An 18631-nucleotide genomic window follows, 5' to 3' on the forward strand; every position below is an offset into this window, starting at 1 on the left:
ACCACTGTGGTTCCTTCCTCCTGCCGCTTTGACATTCGTCACTAGGGGTCACTCAGTTCCCTTTAAATACCGCAGAAGGGCAATCCAACCATTTAGTGGGGTGTTCTGAATCTGCCCGTTCTAGTGTCTCTGGACGGTCAGGAGAAGGTGGAGAGCTGTCATGACTGGGTACGTAAGGGTTCACTTGGTAGCCCGTATTCTTGAAGTGGGACTCAGTTTCTGTAGTGTGGAACAAGGCAAGTCTGCCAAACCCAACTGCCTCCCATTAGCTGTACCTGCTGCCACCCATGCTAGCACTCCTGTCTGAAACTCACACTGCAGGTTAGTCTTGTTCGTTAGTGTTCAGAATCACAGTTCAGAAGCACCATAAAAAATTCACACTCCAACTAAGCCAGATATTTTAAACCACACTCTTCTTGGCGTTACCTGCTCTGCTTCGGACAGTGCCATCTGAGGAGCAGCCACTAACACCCAACCCAGCGGAGAAGACTGCAATGAGCTCAGATGGGTTGTCCTTCAGGGGTTATGAAAGCATCTCGTGCCTCACTGAACGGAAGGTGAGACTGTTTACCTGTCCTGGCACTCCTCTTTCTGGTGTCTCTCCAGAAGGGAGCGAGGAAATTGCCGCATGCAGAAGCCACACTCTGATGGCAGCTCACTCACTGCTTTTTCCACAGCCAGGTTTCGGCAGCAGAGGCTCTTACTGATCTCACAACGGCAATTGGGGCACGTAGCCTGTTCCTCCTTCAACCGGGCATCTGCTAGTAGGTGGATAAAACAGCCAGCGCACATCAAGTGACCATTAGTACACTGTGAAGAAGGAAAGGGAAATGAAGCTTCAAAGACCTTGTGGGAAATGACGTACCAGAGGTTCACTCTACACTTCTGCCATGTTTGCACTCTACTCTCTCTTATATTTGATTATAAACATATGTAATTTTTGCTGCATACATATATATACTGTAGCTCTCTGGTTCACTAACATGTTAGACAAGAGAGTAACATAAGGAGAATTTTTTTAAAATGCACAAATGTGCAAAAGGTGTCAGGTAAACAAGAAACAGACCTAGCCACTTAAATTAACATTGCAACGTTTAATCTTTAAATAAAGCAAAGGAATCTGGTTTGTTCCACTGTAATCTTGAGGGAGACACAGAAACAGCAATTCCCTGCAGTCAGTTACTATCTTTAGTAATAAGAGATGGGAGTCCATATTGCAAACTTGTCAAAACTCTTCCACATTGATAAGAACAATCCTGGACTGAACCCCTGGTAAAGATCAGAAACTAGAGAGTAGGAAACTTTCACTTTGGACTCATCAGCACTTGGGCTACAAACCAAACAATGCAGGAGGGGAAGGAAAGATGCTAAATAACATGAATTTCTGCCTTGGAGGTGCTATTATCTTGGATCTGCTCATCTGTTTAAAGACAAAGGCTAGAACCTTAGGGGTTAAATCCCAAGGCTGGATTTCCCCCCCACTCACAATCCTAGAGCTTGGCAGAAAGACACTGCTTTTGCTTTGTTTAAACAAGACTCAGCTTCAAACAGGGAACAAACAAATGACTGACTAGCCAAAGAGCAAACATGCTGAAAAAGGCACATGGCACCCAGGATTTGGTCAGGCAGCCAGCGCCATTTTTACTGGCACTATTCTTGTAGCTCAACAACAGAAAGTGAATGGCACTCCCCACCCCTTCCTTCTAGTGAAAGTCTGCTTTGTAACTGCCTTGCAGGTGACACCCCCAATGCTGAGGAAGGCCTGCTTTCTCCTTTGGCACAGCAAAAGGACGATAGCTCATTTCAGCATTGACAATTTTACTCTTCCTTTATTCAAATGTAGACTGTCCACATATCTATTCAGGGGACACCATCATAGGGCCTAATCACATCAGCCACAATATCAGAGGCTCGTTCACCTGCACATCTACCAATGTGATATATGTCAGACAGCTGCAGCGGCACAGGAGCTAGCAAACAGAGCTCTAAACAGGGGAGTTTGAGTGGGAGTTTGCAAGGGGAGTTTGGTTTGTGGTGCTTGTTTGGGGTTTGCTTTTGCTGGGGGGTGTGTGGTATTTTTGGTGTGGCTTGTGTTTCCCAGATTAACAGGATTTAGGTGGGAAGGAGATGACAGATACAGAGGCAGCTGTGGGAGTGACTCCTGCAGTGAAAGACACATTGAGGATGACTGGATGTGGAAGCTGTGGTATGTACATGATCCTGGAGGGGGGAACCGGTAAGAGTTTTTTCTGCATGAAATGCCGTCTGATAGAGCTGATGGAGGAAAAGATCCGAGGTTTGGAGATGCAGGTGGAAAGTCTGGTTGAGTTTAGGAAGGGGTTTGAGCAGATGATGGAGCAAAGATATGAGGTATCTGAAGGGAAAAGCTCAGACTCACAGATGGAACCAGGGCTGGGGAATTTTGAGGAGAGACTGGATTAGGAAAGTGGTCAGTGGAAACATGTGACTCAAAGAACCAGGCAGAGAAAAAGACGGGCTAGTGAAGGAGAAATAGAGCTTAGGAACAGGTTTGCAGAGTTGGAAAATGAAGAAGGGGCTCAGCAGGTACTTGTTGAAGGTGGAAGGGTAAGGAAGAAGAGAAGAGAGGCTAGCCCTATAGAAAAAGGGGAAGAGTCAAGGGAGACTACACCAAATATGAGCCCCAGGAGGATACAGGATGGGTTGAAGAAGATTGTAAGGGAATCATAGAATCATAGAATATCAGGGTTGGAAGGGACCCCAGAAGGTCATCTAGTCCAACCCCCTGCTCAAAGCAGGACCAAGTCCCAGTTAAATCATCCCAGCCAGGGCTTTGTCAAGCCTGACCTTAAAAACCTCTAAGGAAGGAGATTCTACCACCTCCCTAGGTAACGCATTCCAGTGTTTCACCACCCTCTTAGTGAAAAAGTTTTTCCTAATATCCAATCTAAACCTCCCCCATTGCAACTTGAGACCATTACTCCTCGTTCTGTCATCTGCTACCATTGAGAACAGTCTAGAGCCATCCTCTTTGAAACCCCCTTTCAGGTAGTTGAAAGCAGCTATCAAATCCCCCCTCATTCTTCTCTTCTGCAGACTAAACAATCCCAGCTCCCTCAGCCTCTCCTCATAAGTCATGTGCTCTAGACCCCTAATCATTTTTGTTGCCCTTCGTTGTACTCTTTCCAATTTATCCACATCCTTCCTGTAGTGTGGGGCCCAAAACTGGACACAGTACTCCAGATGAGGCCTCACCAGTGTCGAATAGAGGGGAACGATCACGTCCCTCGATCTGCTCGCTATGCCCCTACTTATACAACCCAAAATGCCATTGGCCTTCTTGGCAACAAGGGCACACTGCTGACTCATATCCAGCTTCTCGTCCACTGTCACCCCTAGGTCCTTTTCCGCAGAACTGCTGCCGAGCCATTCGGTCCCTAGTCTGTAGCGGTGCATTGGATTCTTCCATCCTAAGTGCAGGACCCTGCATTTATCCTTATTGAACCTCATTAGATTTCTTTTGGCCCAATCCTCCAATTTGTCTAGGTCCTTCTGTATCCTATCCCTCCCCTCCAGCGTATCTACCACTCCTCCCAGTTTAGTATCATCCGCAAATTTGCTGAGAGTGCAATCCACACCATCCTCCAGATCATTTATGAAGATATTGAACAAAACGGGCCCCAGGACCGACCCCTGGGGCACTCCACTTGACACCGGCTGCCAACTAGACATGGAGCCATTGATTGAAAATAGGAATGGAAAGAACTTGCAGCCAGAGAGAACAGGGGAGACACTGGAGAATAGCACTGTCACCAGGAAAAGGCAGGTCTATGTGATCGGGGACTCTTTATTGAGAAGAATAGACAGGCCTGTAACTAGAGCTGATCCTGAGAATAGACGGGTGTGCTGTCTTCCGGGTGCTAAGATACGGGATGTAGACCTGAGGTTGAAAAGGATCCTAAAGGGAGCGGGAAAGAATCCCCTAATTATCCTTCATGTGGGAACAAATGATACGGCTAGATTCTCGCTGGAAAGTATTAAGGGAGACTATGCTAGGCTGGGGAAGACGCTTAAGGAAATTGAGGCTCAGGTGATCTTTAGCGGGATCCTTCCTGTTCCTAGAGAAGGGCAACAAAGGTCTGACAAGATTATGACTGTCAACAGATGGCTTAGGCAGTGGTGCTATAAGGAGGGCTTTGGGATGTATGACCACTGGGAGGCGTTCACAGACAGAGGTCAGTTCTCTCGGGATGGACTTCATCTGAGTAGGGAAGGAAATAGACTTCTAGGATCGAGGCTGGCACAACTGATAAAGGTTTCAAAGTAGCAGCCGTGTTAGTCTGTATTCGCAAAAAGAAAAGGAGTACTGGTGGCACCTTAGAGACTAACAAATTTATTAGAGCATAAGCGTTCGTGAGCTACAGCTCAAGTGAGCTGTAGCTCACGAAAGCTTATGCTCTAATAAATTTGTTAGTCTCTAAGGTGCCACCAGTACTCCTTTTCTTTTTACAACTGATAAAGAGAGCTTTAAACTAGGAATTGGGGGAAGATGGATGGGAGATGTCCAGAAAATCTCCACGCCAGATTTTAGCATTGAGAGGGAAGAAGATAAAGTAAGAATGGATACAGCCGTGGGTAGGAGAATGTATATAAGGAGTGAGGGCGGTGTGGATACTAGTCTAATAGGTTATACTGGATGTAGAATGACTGTGCCTAATAGGGTACAAAATGTGAGCGAGGCCAAACAGCAAAAATTAAGATGTTTGTACACCAATGCGAGGAGTCTAGGTAACAAAATGGAGGAACTAGAGCTACTGCTGCAGGAAGTGAAACCAGATATCATAGGGATAACAGAAACATGGTGGAATGTTTGGTGAGGCCTCATCTGGAGTACTGTGTCCAGTTTTGGGCCCCACACTACAGGAAGGATGTGGATAAATTGGAAAGAGTACAACGAAGGGCAACAAAAATGATTAGGGGTCTAGAGCACATGACTTATGAGGAGAGGCTGAGGGAGCTGGGATTGTTTAGTCTGCAGAAGAGAAGAATGAGGGGGGATTTGATAGCTGCTTTCAACTACCTGAAAGGGGGTTTCAAAGAGGATGGCTCTAGACTGTTCTCAATGGTAGCAGATGACAGAACGAGGAGTAATGGTCTCAAGTTGCAATGGGGGAGGTTTAGATTGGATATTAGGAAAAACTTTTTCACTAAGAGGGTGGTGAAACACTGGAATGCGTTACCTAGGGAGGTGGTAGAATCTCCTTCCTTAGAGGTTTTTAAGGTCAGGCTTGACAAAGCCCTGGCTGGGATGATTTAACTGGGACTTGGTCCTGCTTTGAGCAGGGGGTTGGACTAGATGACCTTCTGGGGTCCCTTCCAACCCTGATATTCTATGATTCTATGATTCTATGAATAGTAGTCATGACTGGACTACAGGTATTGAAGGGTATGTGCTCTTTAGGAAAGACAGAAACAAAGGTAAAGGGGGTGGAGTAGCATTGTATATCAATGATGAGGTAGAATGTAAAGAAATAAGAAGCGATGCAATGGATAAGACAGAGTCTGTCTGGGCAAAAATTACATTGGGGAAGAAAACTAGTAAAGCCTCTCCTACGATAGTGCTTGGGGTGTGCTATAGACCTCCGTGATCTAATTTGGATATGGATAGAGCTCTTTTTAATGTCTTTAATAAAGTAAATACTAATGGAAACTGCGTGATCATGGGAGACTTTAACTTCCCAGATATAGACTGGAGGACCAGTGCTAGTAATAATAATAGGGCTCAGATTTTCCTAGATGCGATAGCTGATGGATTCCTTCATCAAGTAGTTGCTGAACCGACTAGAGGGGATGCCATTTTAGATTTAATTTTGGTGAGTAGCGAGGACCTCATAGAAGAAATGGTTGTAGGGGACAATCTTGGCTCAAGTGATCATGAGCTAATTCAGTTCAAACTAAATGGAAGGATTAACAAAAATAAATCTGCAACTAGGGTTTTTGATTTCAAAAGGGCTGACTTTCAAAAATTAAGGAAATTAGTTAGGGAAGTGGATTGGACTGAAGAACTTATGGATCTAAAGGTAGAGGAGGCCTGGGATTACTTTAAATCAAAACTGCAGAAGCTATCGGAAGCCTGTATCCCAAGAAAGGGGAAAAAATTCATAGGAAGGAGTTGTAGACCAAGCTGGATGAGCAAGCATCTTAGAGAGGTGATTAAGAAGAAGCAGAAAGCATACAGGGAGTGGAAGATGGGAGGGATCAGCAAGGAAAGCTACCTAATTGAGGTCAGAACATGTAGGGATCAAGTGAGACAGGCTAAAAGTCGAGTAGAGTTGGACCTTGCAAAGGGAATTAAAACCAATAGTAAAAGGTTCTATAGCCATATAAATAAGAAGAAAACTAAAAAGGAAGAAGTGGGGCCGCTTAACACTGAGGATGGAGTGGAGGTTAAAGATAATCTAGGCATGGCCCAATATCTAAACAAATACTTTGCCTCAGTCTTTAATAAAACTAAAGAGGATCTTGGGGATAATGGTAGCATGACAAATGGGAAGGAGGATATAGAGGTAGATATTACCATATCAGAGGTAGAAGCGAAACTGAAACAGCTTAATGGGACTAAATCGGGGGGCCCAGATAATCTTCATCCAAGAATATTAAAGGAATTGGCACCTGAAATTGCAAGCCCATTAGCAAGAATTTTTAATGAATCTGTAAACTCAGGAATAGTACCGAATGATTGGAGAATTGCTAATACAGTTCCTATTTTTAAGAAAGGAAAAAAAAGTGATCCGGGTAACTACAGGCCAGTTAGTTTGACATCTGTAGTATGCAAGGTCCTGGAAAAAATTTTGAAGGAGAAATTAGTTAAGGACATTGAAGTCAATGGTAAATGGGACAAAATACAACATGGTTTTACAAAAGGTAGATCGTGCCAAACCAACCTAATCTCCTTTTTTGAAAAAGTAACAGATTTTTTAGATAAAGGAAATGCAGTGGATCTAATTTACCTAGATTTCAGTAAGGCATTTGATACCGTGCCACATGGGGAATTATTAGTTAAATTGGAGAAGATGGGGATCAATATGAACATCAAAAGGTGGATAAGGAATTGGTTAAAGGGGAGACTGCAACGGGTCCTACTGAAAGGCGAACTGTCAGGTTGGAGGGAGGTTACCAGTGGAGTTCCTCAGGGATCGGTTTTGGGACCAATCTTATTTAATCTTTTTATTACTGACCTTGGCACAAAAAGTGGGAGTGTGCTAATAAAGTTTGCAGATGATACAAAGCTGGGAGGTATTGCCAATTCGGAGAAGGATCGGGATATTATACAGGAGGATCTGGATTACCTTGTAAACTGGAGTAATAGTAATAGGATGAAATTTAATAGTGAGAAGTGTAAGGTTATGCATTTAGGGATTAATAACAAGAATTTTAGCTATAAGTTGGGGACGCATCAATTAGAAGTAACGGAAGAGGAGAAGCACCTTGGAGTATTGGTTGATCATAGGATGACTATGAGCTGCCAATGTGATATGGCTGTGAAAAAAGCTAATGTGGTTTTGGGATGCATCAGGAGAGGCATTTCCAGTAGGGATAAGGAGGTTTTAGTACCGTTATACAAGGCACTGGTGAGACCTCACCTAGAATACTGTGTGCAGTTCTGGTCTCCCATGTTTAAAAAGGATGAATTCAAACTGGAGCAGGTACAGAGAAGGGCTACTAGGATGATCCGAGGAATGGAAAACTTGTCTTATGAAAGGAGACTTAAGGAGCTTGGCTTGTTTAGCCTAACTAAAAGAAGGTTGAGGGGAGATATGATTGCTCTCTATAAATATATCAGAGGGATAAATACAGGAGAGGGAGAGGAATTATTTCAGCTCAGCACCAATGTGGACACAAGAACAAATGGGTATAAACTGGCCACCAGGAAGTTTAGACTTGAAATCAGACGAAGGTTTTTAACCATCAGAGGAGTGAAATTTTGGAATAGCCTTCCAAGGGAAGTAGTGGGGGCAAAAGATCTATCTGGCTTTAAGATTCTACTCGATAAGTTTATGGAGGAGATGGTATGATGGGATAATGGGATTTTGGTAAGTAATTGATCTTTAAATATTCAGGGTAAATAGGCCAAATCCCCTGAGATGGGATATTAGATGGATGGGATCTGAGTTACTATAGAAAATTCTTTCCTGGGTATCTGGCTGGTGAATCTTGCCCATATGCTCAGGGTTTAGCTGATCGCCATATTTGGGGTCGGGAAGGAATTTTCCTCCAGGGCAGATTGGAGAGGCCCTGGAGGTTTTTCGCCTTCCTCTGTAGCATGGGGCATGGTTGACTTGAGGGAGGCTTCTCTGCTCCTTGAAGTCTTTGAACCATGATTTAAGGACTTCAATAGCTCAGACATGGGTGAGGTTTTTCATAGGAGTGGGTGGGTGAGATTCTGTGGCCTGCGCTGTGCAGGAGGTCGGACTAGATGATCAGAATGGTCCCTTCTGACCTTAGTATCTATGAATCTATGAATCTATGTCATCATGTGCCAGCAATACCCCTCTGCAATGTACATTGGTCAAACTGGACAGTTTCTATGTAAAAGAATAAATGGACACAAATCAGACACCAAGAATTATAACATTCAAAAACCAGTTGGAGAACACTTCAACCTCCCTGGTCACTCGATTACAGACCTAAGCGTGGCAATTCTTCAACAAAAAAACTTCAAAAACAGACTCCAACAAGAGACTGCTGAATTGGAATTAATTTGCAAACTGGATACAATTAACTTAGGCTTGAATAGAGACTGGGAGTGGATGGGTCATTACACAAAGTAAAACTATTTCCCCATGTTTATTCCCCCCCCCCACTGTTCCTCAGATGTTCTTGTCAACTGCTGGAAATGGCCCACCTTGATTATCACTACAAAAGGCCCCCCCCCACCCCCGCTCTCCTGCTGATAATAGCTCATCTTAAGTGATCACTCTCCTTACAGTGTGTATGGTAACACCCATTGTTTCATGTTCTCTGTGTATATAAATCTTCCCACTGTATTTTCCACTGCATGCATCTGATGAAGTGAGCTGTAGCTCACGAAAGCTTATGCTCAAATAAATTTGTTAGTCTCTAAGGTGCCACAAGTCCTCCTTTTCTTTTTGCGAATACAGACTAACACGGCTGCTACTCTGAAACCTGAATGGAGTCCAGGCATATGCCATTCCCAACCAACCTTTGTATCACATGCTTAACTCACAGCGATTTATGAGCCTTGTAAGACGGAGGAGAGCTCTGGACAGCTTGTCTACTGAAGCCTGTTTGCAGTGGACTAAATAGCACTCCTGACCACTATCAAGTTTTGTTTCCCACATTCCAACACACTATAGCCCTACTACACCAAGAGATACTATTTTCAGCACTAGGTCAGTTAACTATTGGTTTCCTTGGACTGATGCTGAAGATAATACAACAGCTTGCGTAGACAGGATGAAACTGTTTTCAACAACTTTACAAAAAGTGTTTTTGAAAATAGTTTCTTGAGTCTGAACCCTGCCAGAGAGTTTCCAATAAATTGTCCCTTTCCCATGTGAATAGGAAAGTGAAACCCGCAGATTGAGCCATGCACTGCAACAGTTATTATACAAAGCACACACAGCACCAGAAGAATACTGGTCCTTACCTCAAGAATAAAATCCCACAGGCTCCTACCCCTGAAGCCAAGGAGACATCCCTTGGCCAGTCACACTGAGCCCCTTATCCTCGATGGGTGATGGCAACACCCCAAAAGCAGAACCACACCCTATCACAAACCACCTACTTGTGCAATGCTGCACAGTGGGAGGACATGTCTTCTTGGCCTCATTTAGTGATAAACTGATGGCCCAAGGCATGCGGGCTGTCTAGCTGCATTGTTCTGTCTAGAGCAGGCCAGATTTCCACCAGTGAGTCCTACACTGTCCGCAAAGAGCACGTCAATGACAACCAACCAACCAAAAGTAAATTGTATGTTAACATGTTAGCCGGGCAAGATGAACATAGTGGGAGTCTAGTTTTCACCTCAGCCTGCAGCACTTGGAAAGTCAGAACACATTAGTAGGAATGGGATAACCAACAGGCATTGTAAAACACCTTCTATCCCAGCCCAGGAAGGACAGCCTATCCTGAGGAACCCTGTGTTCAAACTCCACTTACTGAGTCTTTGAAGAGAGCAGTTTCCAAATGTTCACACACATGTTTACACTAGTGTGGTGTTGCACTCCATATGTTTTATGGAAATATGCTTACGAGTGTGAACATGATGCAACTGGAATATGCTTTATGCAAAAGGTCTCTTGTAAGGTATCATAACAAAGGTTATAACCTACTGAATATATACCTCTTATTTGTATGCATGTATCATTCTTGTATCTGAAGCTAGAAATATGAAGTATAAATCTGAGGCCCTACTGTAATTATGCAAACTGTGGGCCATTAATGGTGGCTTAGAATCTCGATGGCTCCCGCTGACTAGGACAATTGGTTGTAAATGGTTTATTTACCTGCAAGCCTTCCTGTGTAGGTGTGGGCCAACCCAGGAAGAATGGAGATGGGGTCTTACAGTGACATATGACCATGTCACCGGTTACTGGAATCCATCTTAAATCTGGTACTTTTCCATTTAGAAAGGGGGACAGGGACCCAGAGAAACAAAGGATTCTCGCCTTGTGCCAAAGCTATAAAAGGGGGTGAAGCAGGACAAAAGGAGGCCAGTCATGAGAAAACCCCTGCTTACCACCTGAGATGTCTGCTGGAACTAGCAAGGACTGTACAAGGGGAAAGGATTGTGCTCAGACTAGGAAGAAGTCTAGTCTGTGAAAGAAGCTAATTGGAACACCTCTCTGAGGGTGAAATATTACCTGTAATCAGTTTCTTAATGTATTAGACTTAGAGTTGCGTGCTTTTGCTTTATTTTGCTTGGTGATATACTTTCTTCTGTCTGTTATTACTTGAAACCACTTAAATCCTACTTTTTATACTTAATAAAATCACTTTTATTTATTAATAAACCCAGAATAAGTGATTAATACCTGGGGGAGCAAACAGCTGTGCATATCTCTCTATCAGTGTTATAGAGGACAGACAGTTTATGAATTTACCCTGTATAAGCTTTATACAGAATAAAATGGATTTATTTGGGGTTTGGATCCCATTGGGAACTGGGTATCTGGGTGCTGGACAAAGGTAACGTGCTGAACTGTTTTCAGTTAACTCTGCAGCTTTGGAGGCGTGGACCATACCCTGGGTCTGTGTTGCAGCAGGCTAGTGTGTCTTGCTCAACAAGACAGGGTTCTGGAAGTCCCAAGCTGGCAGGGAAAACAGGCTCAGAGGTAATTTCAGCACATCAGGTGACAGTCCCAAGGGGGATTCTGTGACCGAACCCATCTCAACTAGGATGTGGCATCGTTCAATGTAGCAGCAAATCCAACTGACTATTTCATTTTTACCAGGCTATTCTGGAAATCAAACTGGTGCTGTGTACTTGACATAGGAAAGCTGCAGTAGAAGAGGGTGCCTAAGAGCTTCCATGCAAGTCACCTTTCCCTGAACAGGTGTATGATTAATTTGATCCATTTTCAGAGAAATATCACCAGCGTGGCTTGCAGTAGCAAGACCTACACTTTCTCTTTGCTGGTCTTTTGCTAGACATCTGAATTTCAGGCAGAATCACAGGACTGAAATGAGCACCAGTAAAAAGATTAGCAGGAACCAATACAGACAGCATCTTTCTGAGAGACAAGTAAAGTAAAAAATAGTGTCACCCTAAAACAGGTAAGTTTGGGCCATTCTGTCACTCCAAAAGTCAAATAGCCAGAGGTGATCCATATTCATGAAACAACAAGGCACCAATATTCCCTTTAGGCAGGCTCTAGGATTCCTCAGCTGGTTTTATGTTTGGCTATAGAGTCTAACGTGCTTCTGTCCACACTGGACTTTTATTTGCAAGTTCCTGCTGGTTCTTTCCTTCCTCTTTGCCTTATGTATAAAAGCTTATTTGTAAAAAATAAAGTTTTACCAAGTCCAAAACAATTTGGAAGGCTGAGGAGGGAATAACATCATTGCATCTAGCCAGGGCTCAATCATATTTGACCCTGACCACTGAGATTTTGAGAAATTTTATTAGTGCAAGTCCTTGTGTAAAATTCTTTAGACTAGCAGAGTCATGTTCAACTGACCCATGGCTAGTACTCGGAAGACTGAAAGTTCTAGTGGAGAGAGTTGTCCTGCATAGAAGTTAAATGGAAGAGCTACTACAAAGCAACTATTCACCCATTGTGTAAAAACACACTGGAAAAAAAAAAACTCCAACAAGTCAGTTGCACTACTAGCAAGACAGCCTCTGTCCCGGCACTGCTGGAGAGCTGCCACGTTACAATTTTCTGTTTTCCTTCGTAAGTCAAATTCCCTTGAAGAAATTTAGCCTACGTGGAAAATTATTTTAGACAGGCCTTGGGTGCACAGTGTTACAGCTAGGTAAGAGGTCAAGCAGTCTCCAAAGTAGGTTCTCACCTACTCCTTGCTCTTACATGTTATTTATTATCTGAGAGGCACCTAGAGGCCACAAAAAGATCAAGGCCTCAGTGTGCTGGGCACTGCACAGAAAGAGTAAAAGAGTGTCCCTAATCAAAATAGACAAGACAGACATGAAGTCAAAAGTGGGATGTAACTTACAAGCAGAGGGAACCAAGTGACAGTCCAATGTCATGTTAGTGCCATGATTTATTTTTATATAAAAATGAGTGGTCTTAGTTTGTCCTCCTTTATTTTTATTTATTATATTAAATGTTTCTCAAGGGGGTTGGGAGAGGAGGGAAGCCACAAAGGGATCAACTGAACGGCAAACACCACAAAGGCAGGAAGAGTGGGCACTGAGGCCAGGGAAGGATGGAGATGACCCACGCAGGGCAAGGGGAATGAGACCGAAATGTAGTCCGAGTAAGCAGCCAATCAGCAGAAGAGAAAGATCGTCCAAGGAGAACCTTATACTCCTTTTGGGTGGAGCTCCGACAACAACCAGCTGACACAGCCCTGATTCTATTAACCCAGTGCAAACCAGGTTGGAAACTAGCAAGTAAAAGGTCACAAGAGACACGACTGGTTTCTCCAGGGTGTCCAGTGCTTACTTTAAAGCAGAGACACATAACTGCATTCCAGCCAGCCCGTGAGTGCTTGGATTTGGCAGGTTTGTAGTTTAATTGCCTGTGGCAGGGCAACCCTTACCGACCGCCCTCCCACAGTCCAGGGAAGAGAGAACGAGTCCCAGATAATTGGTTTGGGGTGGGGAGGGGAAGAAGCCTGTTTTAACATGCTTGTAAATAATCAGATTGCCAGTAGCACTGGGAGCCTTGCATAGCCTGACAGCTAGTGCTTGAGTTCCTGCCCACAAGTAGAAAAGGAGTACTTGTGGCACCTTAGAGACTAACAAATTTATTAGAGCACGGCTGCTACTCTGAAACCTGCCCACAAGTAGTTTCCTTGTGGTAGAAACAATATGAAATTCACTAGTCTTTGTTTCAGAGTAGCAGCTGTGTTAGTCTGTATTCTCAAAAAGAAAAGGAGTACTTGTGGCACCTTAGAGACGAACAAATTTATCTGAGCATAAGCTTTCGTGAGCTACAGCTCACTTCATCGGATGCATTCGGTGGAAAATTTTCCACCAAATGAATCCGATGAAGTGAGCTGTAGCTCACGAAAGCTTATGCTCAAATAAATCTGTTCGTCTCTAAGGTGCCACAAGTACTACTAGTCTTTGTGAGTTTCAATCTGCAGCTGCCTCCATTATCAGGAAAACATTAATGTAAGGGAACAATGGCACAATCAAACTAACAGTTAATACTGTGCAATTTCATTATCCAGGCTCATTTAAAGCTGTCATGTAAGGCGGGGGCAGAAACTGATGGCTTAACTACTCCTCCCCTCCTCGGCAAAGCATCCCAATTTCCAGTAACAAGGGCATTTTTAAAAACCTGCCCCATCCTGCGTTTTGCATCATTGCACTTGGAAAGATGAGCAACCCAACCAATGACACCGAGTGACCAAATTCTAAACCCCAGTTTGTCTGCCTCGGCCAGTTTTCCAAGCCTAAAATATATGGACTCTCAGATGAGGGCTCTCCTCTGATTGTCAGAGTGCTGATGAGGAAGTCACAATGTTTCTACACAAAGTTTAGTTACAGATTTACCTTTGAGGGTCATTTTTCCACTCTGCCCTGACTTTCCATAGGAAAAAGTATGTCTCCTAGACTCTGCTCACTACAATATACTGCTGGCTTGTTCTATACTAAAGACAGCAAAGATATTTCTCAAGCAATGGCCCACGTTCCAGAAAACATAAGAGCATAACTATGGCAAATGTTCTAAACCACCGTCCACAAGAGGTGAGGAGGTACATGCCAAAAAGTGTCATTTGCAACAGAAATAATGGAACACGAAGCCTCTGCAGCCAAAGCCCCCAAATTTCCACTGGGGCTAAAAACTGCACAAATTCCTCTTTCTCTGCATTAAATGGGAACCAATCAACTATCTGAGCTCTGCTCAACAGCTGGTCAGTTTTCCTTCAGGTCTTAACATGCCTTATCTCACCTTCCTTAATGTACAGACCTCTGTTTCAGCAAGGTACTTCTAAGCACTCGATCTGATGTAAAAGTGACTTACAAATACAAGTTGTGCCTGTGCCCTTTTTGCTCCTATGTGGTAGATAAAGGGCTAACACTGAAACTTTTCTGCTTGTTTCTTACATTAGAAATATTGGGAGTCACCATTTTCTCTAATCCGCCAAATCATGGCAGACTGATTTAAATCAAGGTGATTTAATAAGCAATTTAAATCATGATTTAATCACCAAGTAGAAAGCCTTGATTTCAATCATCCATTTTAATCAATTTTTCCATTTGTACTTCAGTTATTTTCTAAAGAAAAGTGCATTCTCACTGGTTAATATAACCAGTGAACCATGTTGAATTACAACTAAACAGAGCCTTTACACTAGATTTGGTACATCTTGTTATTACTAGGAGGGTACATTAGAACAATATATATTTATTTAAGCAACAGTACAGCTTAATATTTTCAGATTCTTATTAACTAATTGAACATTTTAGTATGTTAGAAAATAGTTAATGATATATTGCTTATTAACTAGATAATTAACTTTTTGCTCATGGCTTGTGTCAAGCTGTATTAGGATAGTAACTAGAATTTAATTAAACACACAAAACAGCATATACAATTTATTTTTGTTAAACAAAACAAGCCCTTAATGCAGTACATGACCTGCTGTGCCAGATTTATAAAGACTAACTTCAAAAATTACATGTTTTCCCCCCATTCTTTCTTTATACAGAAAAGCAGCCTTTATCTCAAAGTTTTTGATAGAGGCCATTGGATTCAGCATGTTCATTTATTTAGTTAAAACAGGTTTCTTTTTTAAAAGAAAAAAACTTATAATTTAAACAAATCAGAACATCCAATTTCAATTTTTTTTAAAAAATCAGATTTATTTTATTTTTTAAAATCATCTATTTTTGTCCACCCTGCTCCAAACACTCTTTCAGCAAAATGATAGGTTTCAGAGTAGCAGCCGTGTTAGTCTGTATTCACAAAAAGAAAAGGAGTACTTGTGGCACCTTAGAGACTAACAAATTTATTAGAGCATAAGCTTTCGTGAGCTACCGATGAAGTGAGCTGTAGCTCACGAAAGCTTATGCTCTAATAAATTTGTTAGTCTCTAAGGTGCCACAAGTACTCCTTTTCTTTTTTCAGCAAAATGTTGGTGGAAGTTTTCTCAGCACTCAGAAGGGAAGGGGGTTTGGATCATTCACAAAGAGTTTTTCTCCCCGGGGTTGTTTTTTGTTTTTAAGTTGTGAGCTGCCTGACTAAAAAACCCATTTCTCTTCCCATTACCCTGGGTTCAGTCTCTCCTTGTAATAATCCTCATTCGAATTTTGCCAGCAAAACCAGGGAAGCTGACGCTGAGTGCTAGAAGACTAGAAAAGGACTGTGCTAAGCTTCAGAGAAAGCTAGCTAAGCTAGGTGAATGCACAACATAATGTGAAACAGAGTTCAATATTAATAAACGCAAAGTAAGGCACTTTGGGGGGAAAAAATCCAACTACCCACACACCATACAGGCGTCTAACCTATCAACCAACTCAGGAAATATATCAGTGTAGACAGATCAAGGAAGAGCTGAGCTCAAAAGAAAACAAGGTATAAGGAGTGGGATTGTGTATAACAAAGATTAACATTATAACGCCTTTATATAAGTCAATGGCGAGGCTTCGTCTGGATACTGTGTGCAGTAGGGGTCACCCCATCTCAGAAAAGATATGGCAAGGCCTCCTCTGGATTCTGTGTGCGGTAGGGGTCGCCCCATCTCAGAAAGGATATTGCAGAGCTGGAGGGAGTTCAGAGAAGAGCAAAAAGACCATTCAAAAGCCTGGAAAATCTCTCCTATGAAGAGTAACTGTTACCTCAGAAAGGAGACTAGTAAGAGGGGATATGTTAAAAGCACATAAAACAAGTGGTCTAGAGGAGCAGTTATCACGCAGGGTCCAAGGCCCCCTGGGGGTCCGCAAGCAGGTTTCAGGGGATCTGCCAAGCAGGGCCAGCATTACACTCACTGGGGCCCAGGATAGAAAGTCTAAACCACACCACGCCGAGTACCACCACCTGGGGCTGAAGCCGAAGTCTGAGCAGCTTAGCTTCATGGGGCTCCCTGTGGCATGGGGCCCTGGGCAACTGTCCAGCTTGCTACCCCCTAATACAGGCCCTGGCTTTTATATGCAGAAAAAAAGTTGTTGTGGCACAGGTGGGCCATGGAGTTTTTATAGCATGTTGGAGGGGCCTCAGAAAGAAAAAGGTTGAGAACCCCTCTTCTAGTGGGTAGACCGGGAGCTGTTGGTCTCCATCTCAAACACAAGAATAAGGGGACAGTCAACAAAATTTTTAAAAAGGTGGGAAATTCAAAACCCATACAAACTCATGGCAAAGGATGAGGCCAAGAACTTAGCAAGGTTCAAAACGGAGTGGACAATCATACGCACAACACAAGTATCCAGAGTAATAAGAGTTAATGCGTCCACATTTTGGAAGAGTTTAAAACTCACACTGAAACGGATCTGTAACTATTAGAGATTAGGACAAGACCTAATGTGGGGAGCAAGTTATCCCACACTTGCCTCATGGGAAGTTTCTCGCTCCTTCCTCTGAAGCTAGCCATTGTCACAGATATATACTGGACTAGATGACCTCAGGTCTCATGCAGTCTGTTAACTCCTATCGTTCCTAAAAAGGTGACCCCATCAGGCCTTATATGTCATAAATCAGAGGGGGGAAAAAACCACTATTTTTTGCAAGGCACTTTTGGGTTCACCAATACAAAAAAACGTGTTTCACAAGTCTCTGCAGCTCCACTGTGTTCAGAAACAGGACTGTGTAACATAATACAACTTCCTGCTTTCATGAAAAGCAGGTAGCATCATGACCTATAACCACTCACATGATCTTCTCAGTGAATGGAGTTTGAGTGGAACCAGCTATGTGGTTAATCCACTAGGAATTCTACACTGCAGCATTCGCAGGCTGAGAAACAGGATACTGCTCAGCGCTGCTTTGCTGTAGCCGGCATCATTCCTCTGTCTGCGACTTCCAATTAAAAGTTGTCATGAAATAAAGACAAAACAGCCACGCCTGTGTGGAAGATCGATCCCCAAGACCAGAACACTACAAATGTATCAGAACTCTTCCACACACACACATAACACAAATGGAGAAGGATCAAAGACAGTAATACCGTCTGTATATCCCAAATTCTCTGAGTAAGGATCCTGCTGGACCATGCCAGCAGAGCCAATGTAAACAGGGAGAAGCCAGTCACTCAGACCCGCTCCAACAAGGATAAACCATCAAGATTACCCTCAACCCCATCCAATAGGGTTTTCCATTCCGCTTACATACATGGCAACAAGCACAGTACAAGAACCTGAAGACTTTGCAAGAAGTTTTCTAGATATTTGTAGCTATGCTGCACAATTGGTTGGCCTCAATTTCTACAGCAGGACACTGGGAGAAACCTAATGATCCATACAAATGGTAAGAGGAATTAATAACGTTTGAGGTGTGGTTCCCAAAGAATCCTCTCTGAACCTCCCCCATGCCTTCAGGCTTCCCCACTCCCCATGCATAGTGGTGTGATCATTGTGCAGATGGGTTGGAGGGCAGGCTTGTGGCAACAGAGGGAGTAGATTTGAAAAATCCTGTGGAAGTAAGCCCAGCTCTGGCTGAGCAGTCTCTGCAGCAGGATTACCAGGTCCGGAACTCCTTGCCAGAAGAGAGAAGACTGAGCCCAAGCCTGACTGTTTAGGACAAGAGCTGAAGACACCTTTCAGAAAAACCAGCCAATCCCAAGAATGGTGTGTGGCAAAGCAGGTGCTTAGATACCATGGTGAGCAGATACCAGACAGTCTCAGAACTCGGACACTGCACCCTCACTGAACTGCACACTATTCAGAAGGTAAAGAGTTTACGAGTGTGTCTTCTAAGGAAACAAACTCTAACACTTGCATTCCCAGGTGATAAACTCTTTCCACCAGACACCCATACCCTGTCTCCCTGGGCAGGAGCCT

At 43.3% G+C, this 18631-nt stretch overlaps 1 protein-coding gene across 1 annotated transcript in view; it reads right to left on the minus strand.

Annotated features, from left to right (window-relative positions):
• CYHR1 (cysteine and histidine rich 1) overlaps nucleotides 1-18631 on the minus strand; it is a 55101-nt gene that overhangs the window by 13365 nt on the left and 23105 nt on the right. Inside the window, exon 3 of the mRNA XM_038393548.2 lies at nucleotides 572-813. Within this exon, the coding sequence (XP_038249476.1) occupies nucleotides 572-792 (221 nt within the window). The 5' untranslated portion in view covers nucleotides 793-813. The remainder of the gene's footprint in view (nucleotides 1-571; nucleotides 814-18631) is intronic.

Source organism: Dermochelys coriacea, chromosome 2 (assembly GCF_009764565.3).
Source record: "Dermochelys coriacea isolate rDerCor1 chromosome 2, rDerCor1.pri.v4, whole genome shotgun sequence".
NCBI lineage: Eukaryota > Metazoa > Chordata > Testudines > Dermochelyidae > Dermochelys > Dermochelys coriacea.